Source organism: Eleutherodactylus coqui, chromosome 6 (assembly GCF_035609145.1).
Source record: "Eleutherodactylus coqui strain aEleCoq1 chromosome 6, aEleCoq1.hap1, whole genome shotgun sequence".
NCBI lineage: Eukaryota > Metazoa > Chordata > Amphibia > Anura > Eleutherodactylidae > Eleutherodactylus > Eleutherodactylus coqui.
In genome coordinates, this window is record NC_089842.1 from 13004768 (window position 1) to 13023137 (window position 18370).

The following is an 18370-nucleotide window of genomic DNA, read 5'->3' on the forward strand; positions in this document are numbered from 1 at the left end:
TCAGCAATCGTAAGCAGGAAGCGGACTTCGATGCTAGTACACCTGTGAAGGTTTCAGTAAATCTCCAAAGACTGGATTAGCCAGGAAAAAGTTCCACAGGCCCAACCTGGGGCCGTTGCAGTTCCCCCGGGACACAGGCCTCGGCCAACAGCTTCAGCAATCGTAGGCAGGATGCGGACTTTGATGCTAGTACACCTGTGAAGGTCTCATTAATGCAGTTATGCTCCTCTCCTGTGGCCCAAACGAGTTTCTCAGATAACTGTGGTAACACGAGAGAAAATACATGATGCGCAATGCTGACCCCTTGACCCCAAGCAGGAGGAGGAGGTGGCCTCACAAGGCCAAGAAACCAGGACCAGGACCCGCTGTAGCCTGTGCTGAAAGGATGTGAGCAGGCCCTTGGCCAGGCTCGGTCCCAGCAAACACCAAGGTGCTGCGAGTGACATAGCAATGGGGAATCTAGGAGTCCACACACTACTTATTCTGTTTAGGTGTCGGATACCTCATCAACAACGCAAGGGGTAAACCATCTGCAGTCTGCACCCTACCCGAGTCTGTCAGTCTTTTGAGGACAGACAGGTAAAACACCTCTATGGGAAGTCTGTGTGCACCCACAGCATGAGTGGGCCCAAGGAACTTAAAGACAGTACACATAAAGAAATCAGAGTGCCCAAACATGGCAGACTTTCACTGCGCCCAGGACATGGGCCTTTGCACAAACCCTCTGCAACCGTGGGCATAGAGCGGACGCCGATGCTAACTTAGCTGTGAACGTATCATTAGCGCTGTATCGCTCCTCGTTTGTCCCAATGCAGTGCCCCAGATAGCTGTGGTAACGTGAGAGAAAATGCATGTTGGCTTCGGCCCACACTCCATGCCCTAGTCAGTCTGGGTTTGTTTTTTTTAAGTGCCAGGCATGTACAACTCCGCTATGGGAAGTCTGTGTGCACCCACAGCATGGGTGGGTCCCAGGAACCCAGAGAAGGTACATAAAGAAATCCCGTTGCAGTGCCCCAGATAGCTGTGGTAACGTGAGAGAAAATACATGATGGCTTCGGCCCACACTCCATGCCCTAATCAGTCAGTGTTTTTTGGGGGGCCAGATAGGTAGAACACCACGATGGGAAAACTTAGTGCACCCATAGTATGCACAGACCCCTGTAATATTCCTGTAGCAAAGGTATAGGCTGAGCCCAGTAACAGTTATGTTGCAGAAGTCTAGGAAGACCCCAGTAACATTTGTGTAGCAACAGTATAGGCAGACCCCAGTAACATTTGTGTAGCAACAGTATAGGCAGACCCCAGTAACATTTGTGTAGCAACAGTATAGGCAGACCCCAGTAACATTTGTGTAGCAACAGTATAGGCAGACCCCAGTAACATTTGTGTAGCAGCAGTATAGGCAGACCCCTGTAACATTTGTGTAGCAGCAGTATAGGCAGACCCCTGTAACATTTGTGTAGCAGCAGTATAGGCAGACCCCTGTAACATTTGTGTAGCAGCAGTATAGGCAGACCCCTGTAACATTTGTGTAGCAGCAGTATAGGCAGACCCCTGTAACATTTGTGTAGCAGCAGTATAGGCAGACCCCTGTAATATTTGTGTAGCAGCAGTATAGGCAGACCCCTGTAACATTTGTGTAGCAGCAGTATAGGCAGACCCCTGTAACATTTGTGTAGCAGCAGTATAGGCAGACCCCTGTAACATTTGTGTAGCAGCAGTATAGGCAGACCCCTGTAACATTTGTGTAGCAGCAGTATAGGCAGCCCCCTGTAACATTTGTGTAGCAGCAGTATAGGCAGCCCCCTGTAACATTTGTGTAGCAGCAGTATAGGCAGACCCCTGTAACATTTGTGTAGCAGCAGTATAGGCAGCCCCCTGTAACATTTGTGTAGCAGCAGTATAGGCAGCCCCCTGTAACATTTGTGTAGCAGCAGTATAGGCAGACCCCTGTAACATTTGTGTAGCAGCAGTATAGGCAGACCCCTGTAACATTTGTGTAGCAGCAGTATAGGCAGCCCCGTAACATTTGTGTAGCAGCAGTATAGGCAGCCCCCTGTAACATTTGTGTAGCAGCAGTATAGGCAGCCCCCTGTAACATTTGTGTAGCAGCAGTATAGGCAGCCCCCTGTAACATTTGTGTAGCAGCAGTATAGGCAGCCCCCTGTAACATTTCTGCAGCTGAAGTATAGGCAGACCCCTGTAACATTTCTGCAGCTGAAGTATAGGCAGACCCCTGTAACATTTCTGCAGCTGAAGTATAGGCAGACCCCTGTAACATTTCTGCAGCTGAAGTATAGGCAGACCCCTGTAACATTTCTGCAGCTGAAGTATAGGCAGACCCCTGTAACATTTCTGCAGCTGAAGTATAGGCAGACCCCTGTAACATTTCTGCAGCTGAAGTATAGGCAGACCCCTGTAACATTTCTGCAGCTGAAGTATAGGCAGACCCTTGTAACATTTCTGCAGCTGAAGTATAGGCAGACCCCTGTAACATTTCTGCAGCTGAAGTATAGGCAGACCCCTGTAACATTTCTGCAGCTGAAGTATAGGCAGACCCCTGTAACATTTCTGCAGCTGAAGTATAGGCAGACCCCTGTAACATTTCTGCAGCTGAAGTATAGGCAGACCCCTGTAACATTTCTGCAGCTGAAGTATAGGCAGACCCCTGTAACATTTCTGCAGCTGAAGTATAGGCAGACCCTTGTAACATTAATGGAGTTACTCTTCTCTCCTTTGGCCCAAACAAGTTTCCCAGATAACTGTGGTAACACGAGAAAAAAATGCATGATGCGCATTGCTGATCACCTGACCCCAAGCAGGAGGAGGAGGTGGCCTTACAAGGCCAAGAAACCAGAACCAGGACCCGCTGTAGCCTGTGTTGAAAGGATGTGAGCGGGCCCTTGGCTAGGCTCGGTCCCAGCAAATACCTTGTGAGACCCAAGATGCTGCGACTGACATAGCAATGGGCAGTCCATGTGCCCACACAGTATTCATTCTGTCTAGGTGTCGGATAGCTCTATCCACACCGCAAGGGGAAAGGCATCTGCACTATGCACCCTACCCAAGTCAGTCAGTCACTTTGTGCAGGACAGGGAAATCACCGCTATGGGAAGTCTGTGTGTACCCACAGCATAGGCGAGTCGAAGGAACCCAAAGACAGCATTAAATATGAAGGAATCAGACTGCCCAAACATGGCAGACTTAAAGTGAGCCGAGGCCATAGGCCTCTGCCCACACCCTTAGCAATCGCTGGCATAGAGCGGACTCCGATGCTAGTACAGCAGTGAACGTCTCATTAATGCAGTTACGCTCCTCTCCTTTGGCCCAAACGGGTTTCTCAGAAAACTGTGTTAACACGTGAGAAAATTCATGATACGCATTGCTGATCCCCTGACCCCAAGCAGGAGGAGGAGGTGGCCTTACAAGGCCAAGAAACCATGACCAGGGCCTGCTGTAGCCTGTGTGGGAAGGATGTGAGCGGGCCCTTGGCCAGGCTCGGTCCAAGCAAACACCTTGTGAGACCCAAGGTGCAGTGACTGACATAGCAATGGGAAGTCCATGTGCCCACACAGTATTCATTCTGTCTAGGTGTCGGATAGCTCTATCCACACCGCAAGGGGAAAGCCATCTGCACTCTGCCCCCTACCCAAGTCAGTGTCTTTGTGCCAGACAGGTCAAACACCGCTATGAGAAGTCTTTGTGCACCCACAGCGTAGGCGAGCCGAAGGAACCCAAAGACAGTAATAAACATGAAGAAATGATAGTGCCCAAACATGCCAGACTTTCACTGGGCCGAGTACATAGGCCTCTGCACACACCCTCAGCAATCGTGGGCATAGAGCAGACTCTGATGCTAGTACAGCTGTGAAGGTCTCATCAATGCAGTAACGCTCCTCTTCTTTGGCCCAAACCAGTGTCTCAGATAACTGTGGTAAGACGGGAGAAAATACATGATGCCCAGTGCTGATCCCCTGACCCGAAGCAGGAGGAGGAGGTGGCATTACAAGCCCAAGATACCATGACCAGGACCTGCTATAGTCTGTGTGGGAAGCACATTAGCGGGCCCAGGGTCAGGCTCGGTTCCAACCCTCCACCTTTGTGACCCAAGGTGCCCTGAGTTACATAGCAACGGGAAATCCATGTGTCGCAACATAGCTATAGCTCAACACTGGAAGGGGCACAGTCTTTGAGTTCCTTGGCCTAGCCTATACTGTAAGTGCACAAAGATGGTATTACACAGGAAGAAATCGGAGTGCCCAACCATGGGAGAGTTTCGCCCCGCCAAGCAACTTGGCCTCAGCCAGCAATTCTGGCCTAGTCAGTCACTGTATTATTTGTGCCACATAGGTAAAACACCGCGATGGGAAGACTTAGTGCACCCATAGTATAGACAGACCGCTGTAACATTCCTGTAGCAAAGGTATAAACAGACCCCAGTACCATTTATGTAGCAGCAGTATAGGCAGACCCTTGTAACATTTTTGTAGTTGCAGTATAGGCAGACCCCAGTACCATTTCTGTAGTGGAAGTAGAGGCAGACCCCAGAAACATTTCTCTAGCAGCAGTATATGCAGACCCATGTAACATTTCTGTAGCAGCAGTATCAGCAGACTCCTGTAACATTTATGTAGCAGAAGCATATGCAGACCCCAGTACCATTTTTGTAGCAGCCGTATAGGCTGTAAGGAAGGAGCAGCAGCCAGAGGATTCAGAGTTTCAGCAGTGGACTGCGTAGAAGACTGGGTGCCCGATACATTGCTGGATGCATTTTCTGCCATCCACAACAGGACCTGCTCACACTGCTCTGTTTGAAATAAAGGTCTACCACGTGGACCCATAAATTGTGATATGAAGCTGGGGACCCCAGAAACTTGCCTCTCTCCTAATCCCGCAGCAGCTGGCTGGGATACACCTGGACCAGGAACTCGGCCTGTGCCCACACCCTCTCTTGGAACTCCGCATCCTCACCCGCGTCCACATCCTCGACCCCTACCCCTCAGCATGGTGGATTACGAATAGAGCAGACACAGACCACTGTAAATAATTATGCAATTATATGCGTACACTTTCACGCAGAGAGCGGAATCGTAACGCTAACTCCAGGCAGAAAAAAAATGGAAGGAAGGCCGCAAACAGGCCTAGCAATGCAATAGTGATGCACCAAAACTCCCACCAAGCACCAAGTAAAATGCAGACGGTCAGAGGTAGCCCAACGAAGGAGCTTTTTGGGGTTTGCTTGAAAAAGAATACATGCTATATACTGTGTATATCACTTTCCCTCTATAAGTACCTGTGTTGGCTGTACGCTGAGCGTCAAATTCACTGCAGACACAGGCCGGTGTAAATAATCTTGGAATTATGTGCCTAGACTTTGTCGCTGAGAGCGTTATAGTAAGGCAAACTCCAGGCAGAAAAAAAATAGTCAGGAAGGTGGCAAACAGGCCAAACTGTGTAATAGTGATGGACTAAAACTCCCACCAGACAGCCAGTAAAATTTAAACGGTCAAAGGTAGCCCAACCAAGGAGCTTTTTTTTTTTTTTTTTAAAAGAATACAGGCTATATAGTGTGTATATCACATTCCCTCTATAAGTGGCTGCGTTGGCCATACACTGTGCGTCTCTAATTCACTGTAAACACAGCCCGGTGTAAATAATCTTGGAATTATATGCGTAGACTTTGTAGCTGAGAGCGGTATAGTAAGGCAAACTCCAGGCAGAAAAAAATAGTCAGGAAGGCCGCAAACAGGCCTAGGTGCAATAGTGATGGACTACAACTCCCATCAGACACCCAGTGAAATTTAAACGGTCAAAGGTAGTCCAACTGAGGAGCCTTTTGGTTTTTTTGGTCAAAGAATACAGGCTATATAGTGTGTATATCACTTTCCCTCTATCAGTCGCTGTGGCCGTATGCTGTGCGTCTCTAATTCACTGCAGACACAGACCGGTGTAAATAATCTTGGAATTATGTGCGTAGACTTTGTCGCTGAGAGCAGTCTAGTAAGGCAAACTCCAGGCAGAAAAAAATAGTCAGGAAGGCCGCAAACAGGCCTAAGTGCAATAGTGATGAACTACAACTCCCATCAGACAACCTGTAAAATGCACACGGTCACAGGCAGCCCTAAGAAGGACCGTTGGGGTTCTTGTACACAGGATCCTACACTACCACTCTCCCTATCTCAGCAACGCTGTCCCTATACTATGTAGTACAGACTGCTGCCTGAGAATGCTATAGCTGTAATGGGGCTGCACACCCGATATACAAAAAAAAAAATTAGCAAAAACTGCTACCAGCAGCCACAACAGTAATGCACATGGTCAGATGTGGTCCTAAGAAGGACCGTTGGGGTTCTTGTACACAGGATCCTACACTAACACTTTCCCTATAGCAGCACCAGCACTGTCCCTGATCTCTCCCAGTGTGTGACTGTGGCAAGCCGCTGGCGGCCCCACTTTAAATACTCGGGGGTCACTTGATCTCGTCAGCCACTTACTGCAGGTGGGTGCAATAGGGCTGGAACGTCACAGGAGGAAGTTGTAATGCCTTCCCTGCGTTTCTATTGGCCAGAAAATGGCACAAAACTTTCAGGGAAGGAAATGGAATTGACTCGAACATCGCGTGCTGCTCGACTCGAGTAACGAGCATCTCGAGTACCCCAATACGCGAACGAGCATCAAGCTCGGACGAGTACGCTCGCTCATCTCTAGAGTAGATGTATCTTTCACATAAGATGTTCATATACAGACAACCTCAAATAGAGATAGCCATGATATACCCACCCCCTTAGTGTACAAGTATAGATAGATGTTTAGTTAACCCTTTCCAATATCATTCTCATTACATTTGCAGTAAACATATTTAATAGGAACTAGCCCCCCACATATAGAAGCCATCTAGTATTACCTTGGTTATTGCTTTTTATCTGAAACTTCCCAGATTCCTTCTCCTCAGGGTCAAGCAGACGATGGTTCAGCTCCCTGACTACATACTTATGGCCTGCAGCTTATTAATATGAACCGTAATGATAATCAGACTGTTCCCCAAGCAGACAGAGATGGTACTCGCTGTAGCTGCTAATGTGATGTGGGGCTGTGATTGGTTCATCGAGCACTGGCTCTGATTGACTGAGCTGGCGCTCAAGAACCAATCAGAGCGATCTTTTGCTTGAGGCGGGGTTTTCAATCCTGACTACCAGCAATAGATGCTCTGTCGGTGCTTACAAGTGCATGGTAAGCCTGCAGGGGCACCGGAGAGCAGCAGGATTGACCCAAACAGGTGCCTGCTAGGCAAATTTTGTGATTTTTCTTTTTTGTCTACATAGTATAGGGAGGAAGGTGGGGTTTTGGCGTTTTTATTTCTATATTTTTGTCACACTAGACTTGTATATCACTATCTTTTATCGTTCTTACAATACACTGCTATACTTCAGTATCGCAGAGTATTGTAAAGCCTACAAAGCTCATATTCAATGCCTGCAGATGCCATAGCAACCCATCAGGAGCCCGCGATCTCATCATGGGGGTCTGATGGATGACGGACAGTCCCTCTCCTTCTGTCAGCCCTTTACATGCCGCACTCGCACTGACCACAGCATGTAAAGGTTTAGGCCAGTCTCAAGCGACCATATTTAAATTGCGGATTCTATGATCCCTGTCTGCATGGACAATCCGTGGTAATACGCAGGCATTAAAAGGCACGTAGTTTCGACGTTTCCTTCACACCTGCATGTAGGAATTGTGTATTCTGGGAGCAGAAGAAAAATTGTATCATGCTCTATTTTAGCGTGGATTCTGCGTGGACAGACTCCATTGATGTCTATGGATGCGTGCGACACGCAGCCCATACGCAATTAACAATGCTACCAACTTGCTAGGAGAAGAAAAAATACTTCGCCAGGTCTTCAGCTGCAGAAATCTGCAAGCAGAATCTCACCCGTTTGTGTGGGCCTGGGCTTAGACAAAACAACGGGGATCGGCGGTTTCTCCAGTCCCCACGGTTTGAACAAGTTCCAGGATGTCATCCAACAGCCAAGCACCTGCTTCCCTCTGGCACAGGACACCCATGCCAGCCTCCTGTTGCCGTGCCGTACAAAGGTGCGTGCATCAGAATAAGACCCCTAAAGACTGCCATTAAAAGCTGCATGAACGGTCATTAAGGGGTTGTTCCAGGATCTGAAGTTATCCCCTGAAAACAGGGAGGGGGGGGGGGGGTGTTCACCGGTCTCCCATGAATGGAACAGATTTTATGTGTGCTTACAGCCGCTCCATAGATTTCAACAACAGCAGTGGAAATTACCCAGTCGGAGCAGATCAGGAATCGTTCTGACCAACTGGTGCTGCCAATACAACGCTTGGCATTCCAACTAACATGTCCGAATGCCCGACTCGCCGTTCCTTCGCACAGATGGGCTATAATAGCAGACGACCAGTTCCAGCGCCACCGTAAGAAAAACAAGACTTCAGCGGGCAAAAGAGCGCAAAACTTGTATCACCGAGCCGCGGAAAAGCATCACCTGGTGGGATGGATCGATATCTGCTGCCGCATGCTGATGGGAGGTCAGAATTTGACACAAGCAGCATGAATCGCTGACCCCGAGTGACCTTCCTGCCAGCTCTTCTAAGAACCAGGACTCGTTAACACGGCATATACGTAAAACACTGCGAGTCGAGTGTTTTACACATTACAGCCCCTACACTCCGCCAGCAAACACCGCATACAAGCTGACTATGGCACTGCCCATTAGGGTTAGGACTTTTTTCAAATTTGAAAGCCTTTGGTGGCAAACGATGACTTTTAGCATATAACCCTCAAAAACGAAGAAAAAAAAAACCCCTCTGCACCCGAGATGATTTAGCCTGAAATCTGAAAATAAAATCCATCCCATTAGACATGAGAATTGCCGATGCCACCAATATACGGACCGATTTAGAGCATATCTCCCCCTCCCCCGCCAGCACTGATCCCTCCTCCCGGACGCATTAAAGGGGTTGTCCCGCGCCGAAACGGGTTTTGTTTTTTTTTCAATAGCCCCCCCGTTCGGCGCGAGACAAACCCGATGCAGGGGTTTAAAAAAAAAAAACGGATAGTACTTACCCGAATCCCCGCGCTCCGGTGACTTCTTACTTACCTTGTGAAGATGGCCGCCGGGATCTTCACCCTCGGTGGACCGCAGGTCTTCTGTGCGGTCCATTGCCGATTCCAGCCTCCTGATTGGCTGGAATCGGCACACGTGACGGGGCGGAGCTACGAGGAGCAGCTCTCTGGCACGAGCGGCCCCATTCAGAAGGGAGAAGACCGGACTGCGCAAGCGCGTCTAATCGGGCGATTAGACGCTGAAAATTAGACGGCACCATGGAGACGAGGACGCTAGCAACGGAACAGGTAAGTGAATAACTTCTGATAACTTCTGTATGGCTCATAATTAATGCACGATGTACATTACAAAGTGCATTAATATGGCCATACAGAAGTGTATAACCCCACTTTGTTTCGCGGGACAACCCCTTTAAACTTTGACCTAATAACCTCGCTGACAGAAGGTCTTGTATTCAGGCTGGCATTAACCCTTTCCTAGCAGATAGGCTACTTGTCTTTATTATGTTTTACAACTTATAAACTCCTATTATTATTTGCCGTATATGGCAAAAATGAAATATTGGGCGCGGGAGGTTTTTACAGGACCCCAAAAAAACAACATATAGGCAAAAGTTCATGAAATGCAACATCAGAAAAAGTAATAATTTTGGAAAAAAGTTAAAAAGTCCTAACACCCCTGCGCACAGGAATCTGGCGTCACGGACATGCTCAGTGGGGTTTCTGTTTTTTAACCCCTTCAGATCGGGGATGTGTATGGAAATGCTGCCCATATGAAATATACTGCGTACAGACAGCCTATCAGGCGCGGCCCATACGAGGGGCATGTACGATAACCGGAGAAATACAGCATGCTGGGATTTACTTCTGCTGCACATCGATACGCAGCGTCTACAGGCCGGTCTGCCTCCACTCACTGCGTGTTACACACGGGATATACGCGGTGACAATCCGCCCGTGTGACCGCGCCATCAGTCTACATCCGCGTTAGGGGCCTCAGAGGTTCAGTCACAGACCCGGCACAAACTGCTGTAAGGTAACGGCCGCATGAAGGACATCGTCGTCCCGTAAACTGCCGGACGGCTGAGCGGAGACCAAGCCGCTCCATTATACTCAATGCGGTCCGCATGAAGGACATCGTCGTCCCGTAAACTGCCAGACGGCTGAGCGGAGACCAAGCCGCTCCATTATACTCAATGCGGTCCGCATGAAGGACATCGTTGTCCCGTAAACTGCCAGACGGCTGAGCGGAGACCAAGCCGCTCCATTATACTCAATGCGGTCCGCATGAAGGACATCGTCGTCCCGTAAACTGCCAGACGGCTGAGCGGAGACCAAGCCGCTCCATTATACTCAATGCGGTCCGCATGAAGGACATCGTCGTCCCGTAAACTGCCAGACGGCTGAGCGGAGACCAAGCCGCTCCATTATACTCAATGCGGTCCGCGTCGCGCCATTCAGTCCCGTCATAAAGCCAGCGTTCCGTCAGGGGTTCTATATTCAGTAACAGCGCAGGAAAACGGAACCCGTGCACACAACCAACCCCCGAGAACTATGAGAAGCTTCCTGTCCGCGGGGGCCGGTGGTCCTGAGATTTTATCACCTCATGGAATAGCACCAGCATGAATTACTGCAGGTCTGAAGACCAAAGGAGTCCAACCGCCACTAGATGGCGCTAACGAGGAGCGCCGCTACAGAAGGTCTCTACAGCCCCTCGTCTCCAGCTCTGCCCCCTACAGCCCGCGGGCAGTACTGACAGGATCCGCTCCACTAGACGGGGGCTAACGACGAAGTCGCACTAAGGAGCAGCCCTACCGCGGTGTTTCCGCAGCCCCTCGTCTGCACCGCTGCCCCCTACAGCCCGCGCGCAGTACTGACAGGACCCCCTCAGTCCTCACGTAACTGGACGACGTTCTGCGCAGTTTCGCGCTCTCCCTCGGAGGGCGGGGCCAGCACATCCCGCGCTCGCCGCTGATTGGACGCTCCGCGCTGACGCCATCACGTTCACCTCACGCACTGACAGCTACGTCTGTTGTGTGGACTGCGGCCCAGTGATTCCCGCAGCCGCCGCTATGGCTCCCCGGCTGCAGCTGGAGAAGGCGGCCTGGCGCTGGACGGAGAGCGTCTGCCCGGAGGAGGTCACCCAGGAGCACATAGAGATCGCCTACCGCGTGCGGCTGGAGCCCTGCGTGCGGGGACTGTGCAGGTAACCGGCGGGAGCCAACCGCTGCGCCACCCGAGCCTCGCTCTCCACCCCTCCCCCTAAACATACACGACCCCTGACCGACCTCGTCGGCTCCCCCATGACCCCGGATCAGTGATTGCAGCGTTTGTTCGGTCTGAGGCCGGCTGCACACGACTGGGTCGGATCCGGCACCAGGAGCCCGCAGCGAAATACGCCGAGACCGTGGCTGGTGGACCTGTGACTTCTGTACCCCGGCCAGCGGACCCGTGACTTCTGTACCCCCGCGGACCCGTGACTTCTGTACCCCCGCGGACCCGTGACTTCTGCGCCGCGACCCCCGCGGACCCGTGACTTCTGCGCCGCGACCCCCGCGGACCCGTGACTTCTGCGCCGCGACCCCCGCGGACCCGTGACTTCTGCGCCGCGACCCCCGCGGACCCGTGACTTCTGCGCCGCGACCCCCGCGGACCCGTGACTTCTGCGCCGCGACCCCCGCGGACCCGTGACTTCTGCGCCGCGGACCCGTGACTTCTGCGCCGCGGACCCGTGACTTCTGCGCCGCGGACCCGTGACTTCTGCGCCGCGGACCCGTGACTTCTGCGCCGCGGACCCGTGACTTCTGCGCCGCGGACCCGTGACTTCTGCGCCGCGGACCCGTGACTTCTGCGCCGCGGACCCGTGACTTCTGCGCCGCGGACCCGTGACTTCTGCGCCGCGACCCCCGCGGACCCGTGACTTCTGCGCCGCGGACCCGTGACTTCTGCGCCGCGACCCCCGCGGACCCGTGACTTCTGCGCCGCGGACCCGTGACTTCTGCGCCGCGACCCCCGCGGACCCGTGACTTCTGCGCCGCGGACCCGTGACTTCTGCGCCGCGACCCCCGCGGACCCGTGACTTCTGCGCCGCGGACCCGTGACTTCTGCGCCGCGCCCCCCCGCGGGCCCGTGACTTCTGCGCCGCGGCCGGCGCCCCCCGCGGGCCCGTGACTTCTGCGCCGCGGCAGCTCGCTGTCTGCCATGTGCCGTAGAGATTCTTTTTTTTACGCCGTCGCCAGGCGGTGACGCGGGTACCGCAGCCCATCTGGAATGTCAGTTGCGGGCGCGCTGCGTGTCGGACGGCTTATATTGACTGCGTCCGTGCGGATTCCGCAGAATAATCGAACCTGCTGCGATTTGCCTGCCGCCCCGGATCTGATCGCACACGCCAGTCTATCTGTGTAATACCGCGGGTGACATTCCAGATTCAATCTGGCGGTGTGGGTCTGGCCCACGGGTCATCTGTGTGATACGCTGTTTCCCAGCATGTGGGGGAGGGGCAGTCTGGTCCGCCCCCTGCGGTATCCCGCTGTGTTAAAGGGGTTGTACCCCCCCCAATTACCTGTTATCGTATCCACTGGAGACCCATAGAATAGGGGTAATTTGCTGATTGTGGGGGTCTCACCGCCGAGACCCCTGATGATAATCTCGAACGATAAGTGACCTCCGCAATGATGGGGACCCCCACCGATCAGCGAGCTACCCCCTAACCTGTGGAAAGGGAATAACTTGCAATTTTGATACAAGCTCTTTAAAGGGGGTTTCCAGGCTGCGCCTGCTGTCGGTGCCGGGACACGCCAGGGTAGAAGCAGAAGCCATTGCTCCGACTCCTGTGTAGTGGCCGGTGCTTGTAATTGCAGGCGAAATTCCGAGTGACAGCCGCTACACTGCAGTTGGAGTAGCAGCTTCTGCTCCGACACCGGCATGCCCCAGCACTGACAGCGGGCGCAGCCTGGAAGCCCCCTCTAAGCATCCAGCTCCAATCTTGTGCCTGATCAGTGCGGTTTCTGTTTTCCAGGAGGAACTGTAAAGGGAACCCGAACTGCTTGGTGGGCGTCGGGGAACACGTCTGGCTGGGGGAGATCGATGAGAACAGCTTCCACAACATTGACGATCCCAACTGTGAAAGGCGGAAGAAGGTTTGTACGCTGCTCCTCCTCTTGTGCGCCGTTGCCGCAGTATTACCGCGCGCCCGTCCTCTTCCCCTCCCGTGTGTGTTAATACTCTGAGCCGTTCTTGTCTTCCTGTGCCTCGTTCTCCTCCCATGTTTATGGTATGACGTTGGTATGTGTTGGGGTCCATTCACACGGGCATGTGCTTATTTCAGCCCATGAAATACAGCGTTTTACTACATCGTTATATTCGTATTTTGTGTCTGCGCGGTTTTATTTTTCTTGTGTTTTCTTTTCCACGTGTTCCAAAAAAAAAGGGGGGGGGGGAACGATTGATTTCACTTTCTCCTTTTTTTTTTTTACCATTGTCTCCTGCCAACATGCGTAAAAGCAATAACCCTTCTGGCCTGGTGCCTTTTCCTTCTTCTGTGTCTGTGTTCTGATTGCCACATGTCAGCGTCCCCCTGTCCGCCCTTCTCCAGCGCTTGTGCTATGGCTGCTCGTTGGGAGTTTCCCTACCTTCGCCACAATGCGCATTATGGTTGCTGCGCGCCGCCCTCTCCCCTCTGTGCCGTTTTAGCGCGCTGCTGTCTCCTGCGTGTGCCTTTCCCCGCACCACCCTCTCCCGTGTGCCGTTTCCACGCGCCACCTTTTCCCCCTCCCCCGTGTACCGGTTCCGCGTGCCGACCTCTCCCCCTATCTCCCATGTGCTGTTTCCCCGGGCCGCCATCTTCCCCTCCCCTGTGTATTGTTTACGCGTGCCGGTTACGCGTGCCACCGTTTCCCCGCGCCGCCCTCTCCCCTGTGTGCCGTTTCCCCGCGCCGCCCTCTCCCCTGTGTGCCGTTTCCCCGCGCCGCCCTCTCCCCTGTGTACCGTTTCCCCGCGCCGCCCTCTCCCCTGTGTACCGTTTCCCCGCGCCGCTGTCTCCTCTCCTCCTTTACCTTTTATCTGTACTTTCTTCCTAGAACACGTTTGTCGGGTTGACCAATCTGGGAGCCACTTGTTACGTGAACACGTTCGTTCAGGTCTGGTTCCTGAACATGGAGCTGCGGCGAGCCCTCTACCTGTACGAGAACGCCTTGAGTGTGGTGAAGGCAGAAGAGTGCATCCAGGAAGATAAAGGTCTGCGGGAACACTTACTGGGGTCTTATATGAGGTTGGGGGTCAGGGGTCAGGACAAAGGGCAGCGAATCGTTTCTCCAATTCTCAGATTTTTCAAGTCAGTAGAAGACCACATTCATTGCCCCAACTTTGCAGACTATAAACCAGACCCGTGTGTCGGCCCACCGCTCGCCTCCCATCTCTTATTGCACACTTGGTAGGGGATACGGTCAGATCGCTTCACAGCTGCTTCATTTTCTATTCTGGAAGCATCGGAGCAATAAATAACTTCTCCCCGTGCGCCCTGATGGGAGGCGGCTGACTGGCGCCGCTCATCTCATGTGTTTTGGTTAAGCCTACAGAGCATTGTATGAGTCACAAGAGAGTTCTGTTATTCCCTATCACAAAATGTTGTTTTTCGATCGTTGTATCGGGGGACACGGCTGAAGACCGAGGTTATAGCTGCTGCCACTAGGAGGCAGACACCAAGCTAAAAAAGTTAGCTATTTCTACCACTTATACCCCTCTTGCAGGCACCAAGCTTAGTGTCTGTAGGAGGCAGACCTCTTCATTCACCGCTCGCCTTCTTGAATCTGGGAATACAAGGCTGGTACTAGACTCACCCTGTTACCCCACCATGGAGGGCAAACAGACTGGCGTTACCATTCTGTTGCCAGCCTTACTTAGAAGACAAGTAGGCACAGTCATCTGTTGGTTTGACCCTTACCCTCCTGAACTGGAGCACTTCCATCCTCTCTGAAGGTGGGCAAGTACAGGGGCGCACACTGTTGGAGTTCCTGGAGCGATTTTTTTGTTTTGTTTCCCTCGCCGTGGGTGAGTATCTGACCTCCACCACACACTCTTCTTTTTATCCTTCCTCTCTTACTGCAACTACCATCATCACCACCACCCATGGCCAACAACCTCTTCCTCCTGCTTATTCCTGCATCCATGGATGAAACATCTAGTCCCCTTCCTTTGCGTCCATGGAACTAAGCAAATTGCTGTCATTCATTGACAACATAGAAGCGTATCCCCATCTGTCTATCATATGCTTTGCCACCCATTCAGAACACTACCAATTCATGGGCCTTCCATTCAGGTTGACCATGGCCCTAAGTGTTCACAAAGGTTTTGGCATCAGTGATGGCTCTCCTCCACTCCCAAGTGAATATTGTCAATCTATCTCGACAACCTCTTGGTGACGGCCCCGGCTCAGTCAGACAATCTGAGGAGTCTCCATATCACTCTAGCGTCCAGAGTCTGGAGACTGTCCTAGTTCGGGTGGGTCAACAACCATCCCATGTCTTCCTTCCCACCATCACAGCATCTCGACTGTCTGGGTCTTTCCTTCATCACGGCACGTGCCCGGGTCCTACACCCACCACAGAAATTACATCTTAAGGGCAGCTGCGCTTCCTGCAATCTCAGAGTCCTGTGTCCATTCATCACTGCATGAGAGGGCTGAGGCTGGTGAGCTCATCCTTTTATAGGCGGTTCCATTCGGCCCGTTTCACGCCTGACCTCTCCAGTGGGCCATTTACTCTCAGGGGGACAAATCTGGTGGCAGTAGCTCTACCCACGGTCTTAATCTGTGTCCCCCAATAATTGTGACTCTAGGGATTTTACAGTAAGTACAAAAATCTTGTTTTGCAGTGATCACAGAATCTTCCCTTCAGCTCGGTGATGTTTATGGTGTCATGTGCTTACTTCCTAGAGTATGAACCGCAGACCATCTGTGAGCACCTGCAGTACCTCTTTGCTTTGCTGCAAAACAGCAACAGACGATACATTGACCCGTCGGGGTTCATCCGGGCGCTGGGGCTGGACACCGGGCAGCAGCAGGTGAGATCTGGGATTGTTGTATAATTGCTGCTCGTCGGGCATCGAGTCTCGCAAGACGAGTATGAATACGTTATTACGCTTGTATTTCTCATAGCCCTAAAGATGCCTGCACCATCATGGTATGTTCCTGCGGCTGGGAATACGGCTGATTTTCTGCATAGAAAAGCTTGCACTAATTACAATACAAGCTTTGTGGACGAGGAGAAAAAACAACAAAAACAAAAATCTGCGTGCTCTTAAACAAAATCCGCAGCAGAATGGACGTAGCGTGTTGCAGATTTTAAATCTGAACCTCAATTGATGCTGTATATTTTCAATGTGGATTCTACCTCTACAAATGAGGGGGGGAATCCACATCAAAATCGTCACCAATTAGTGTGGATTTTACCATACAAACAACAAAAGGTCAGCTCTCCTGTAACAGGTCCCGTGCGGGGAGAAGTCTCAGAGTAAGACTGGATGAATCCAAGGCAAGTGGGAACAGTGAAAATCCAGAACCAGGAACCTTGTAGACTAAAATCCTCCTTATTAGACATTGGTATTAAAATCTGCATACATAGAATAAGCCACCCCCAGGATATGCAGCGACATGTTTCGGACATCAGTCAGCCATGATTAAGGACTCATGTCAGTAATATGTTGGGGTGTATCCTGATAATGGCTTGTTCTATGTACTCTATGCTTATTTTAATAAGTGTCTAATGAAGAGGATTTTACGTCTACAAGGTGCCCAGTGCTGGGTTTTCACTGTTCCCATTTGAATTGGTGTGGTTGTGGTACAACCTTTCTGCTGCAAAAAATCTGCAGTGTTCCCAACCCGTGGAATATATACCCTTACTGCCCACACGCTCTGTGCATTCATCTCCTTATAGATAAGCCTTAGCAGTAGTTCTCCGGTTGAAGGAAACCTGTCGCCACCTATGAGCACCATAAAGTTATGGTGCCCATAGGGCAGATCCTGAGGAGTCTGGGGATGTAGCTTTTAGAGTTGCCCTGCTCCTTGTTTCTACCCTGTCGCCCATGGAAGTCGGCACCAGTGGACTCCTCTCTGCAGGCTGTGAGCACTTAGCCTTTTGAAGGAGCCTTAGTACTCAGCCTCTTCCTCAGGCTGTGACATCACGTTCGTTGGTCACAAGTAGAGATTAGCGAGCGTACTCGGAAAAGCACTACTCGCTCGAGTAATTTGCTTTATCCGAGTATCGCTGTGCTCGTCCCTGAAGATTCGGGTGCCGCTGCGGCTGACAGGTGAGTCGCAGCGGGGAGCAGGGGAGAGAGGGAGAGAAAGATCTCCCCTCCGTTCCTCCCCGCTCTCCCCTGCAGCTCCCCGCTCCGTGCCGGCACCCGAATCTTCAGGGACGAGCACAGCGATACTCGGATAAAGCAAATTACTCGAGCGAGTAGTGCTTTTCCGAGTACGCTCGCTCATCTCTAGTCACAAGGCCTTTCTGCAGCTCAGTACTATTGAAGTGAAGGGCACTGATCTGCAATATCAGCACCGCCATTATACAATGTATGGCACTGTTCCTGGATACAATGATGCACCATAGTTCATTAAAACAGCCGTTTGGTAGGGATAATAGGAGTTAGAACACTATTGATGATGAGCTGTCGTGAAACTAAGTCTTCAAAAGAAGTCCCCAAAAACCCTTTAACACTTGTCACATGACCGCAGTCCAGCACATGAACTATGACCTAAATACACAACTCTGTTCCTAGTATAAAAAGTATATGTGTATTAAGATGAGCGTGCGGTGAGCCAACAGGCAATCGGCCATCTTTATTCTGGACCCGGACCCTAAAATCCACCTGTTTGAGTCAGCAGCCTTTAGTGTAGCATCTTGGATGTGGCTTCTGTCCATAAGACGTCTTATCTCTCCATTTGTAGGACGCCCAGGAATTCTCCAAGCTTTTTATGACTCTATTGGAAGATAAGCTATCCAGACAGAAGGAGCCTTACGTGCGAGACATCATCCAGAACCAGTTCTGTGGCCAGTACGCCTACGTCACCATGTGAGTACCACCGCTTCCAGCTGTGACCATAACATTGTGGGGGTAGACTGACATAAAGCTGCCGCTGCAAGAAACCTGAGAGTCGCAGATTGTATTGGATGTTTTATCCATATTTACAGGATCTCTTCCGAGGGAGCAGCAAGTATTTCTATAAGTGGTGGCCTCACAACTTCCAGCTCATTGACCCCATCTCAGTGCTGTAGTGAG

General features: G+C 51.6%; 1 protein-coding gene across 3 annotated transcripts in view; it reads left to right on the plus strand.

The window, feature by feature from the left end:
* The first annotated feature begins 11110 nt into the window (after nucleotides 1-11110).
* Nucleotides 11111-18370, plus strand: part of USP48 (ubiquitin specific peptidase 48) — a 28013-nt gene continuing 20753 nt past the window's right edge. For all 3 annotated transcript variants that reach the window (XM_066606266.1, XM_066606264.1, XM_066606265.1), the window contains exons 1-5: nucleotides 11111-11300; nucleotides 13113-13233; nucleotides 14173-14329; nucleotides 16026-16153; nucleotides 18039-18163. In XM_066606266.1, the coding sequence (XP_066462363.1) occupies nucleotides 11167-11300; nucleotides 13113-13233; nucleotides 14173-14329; nucleotides 16026-16153; nucleotides 18039-18163 (665 nt within the window). In that variant the 5' untranslated portion in view covers nucleotides 11111-11166. The remainder of the gene's footprint in view (nucleotides 11301-13112; nucleotides 13234-14172; nucleotides 14330-16025; nucleotides 16154-18038; nucleotides 18164-18370) is intronic.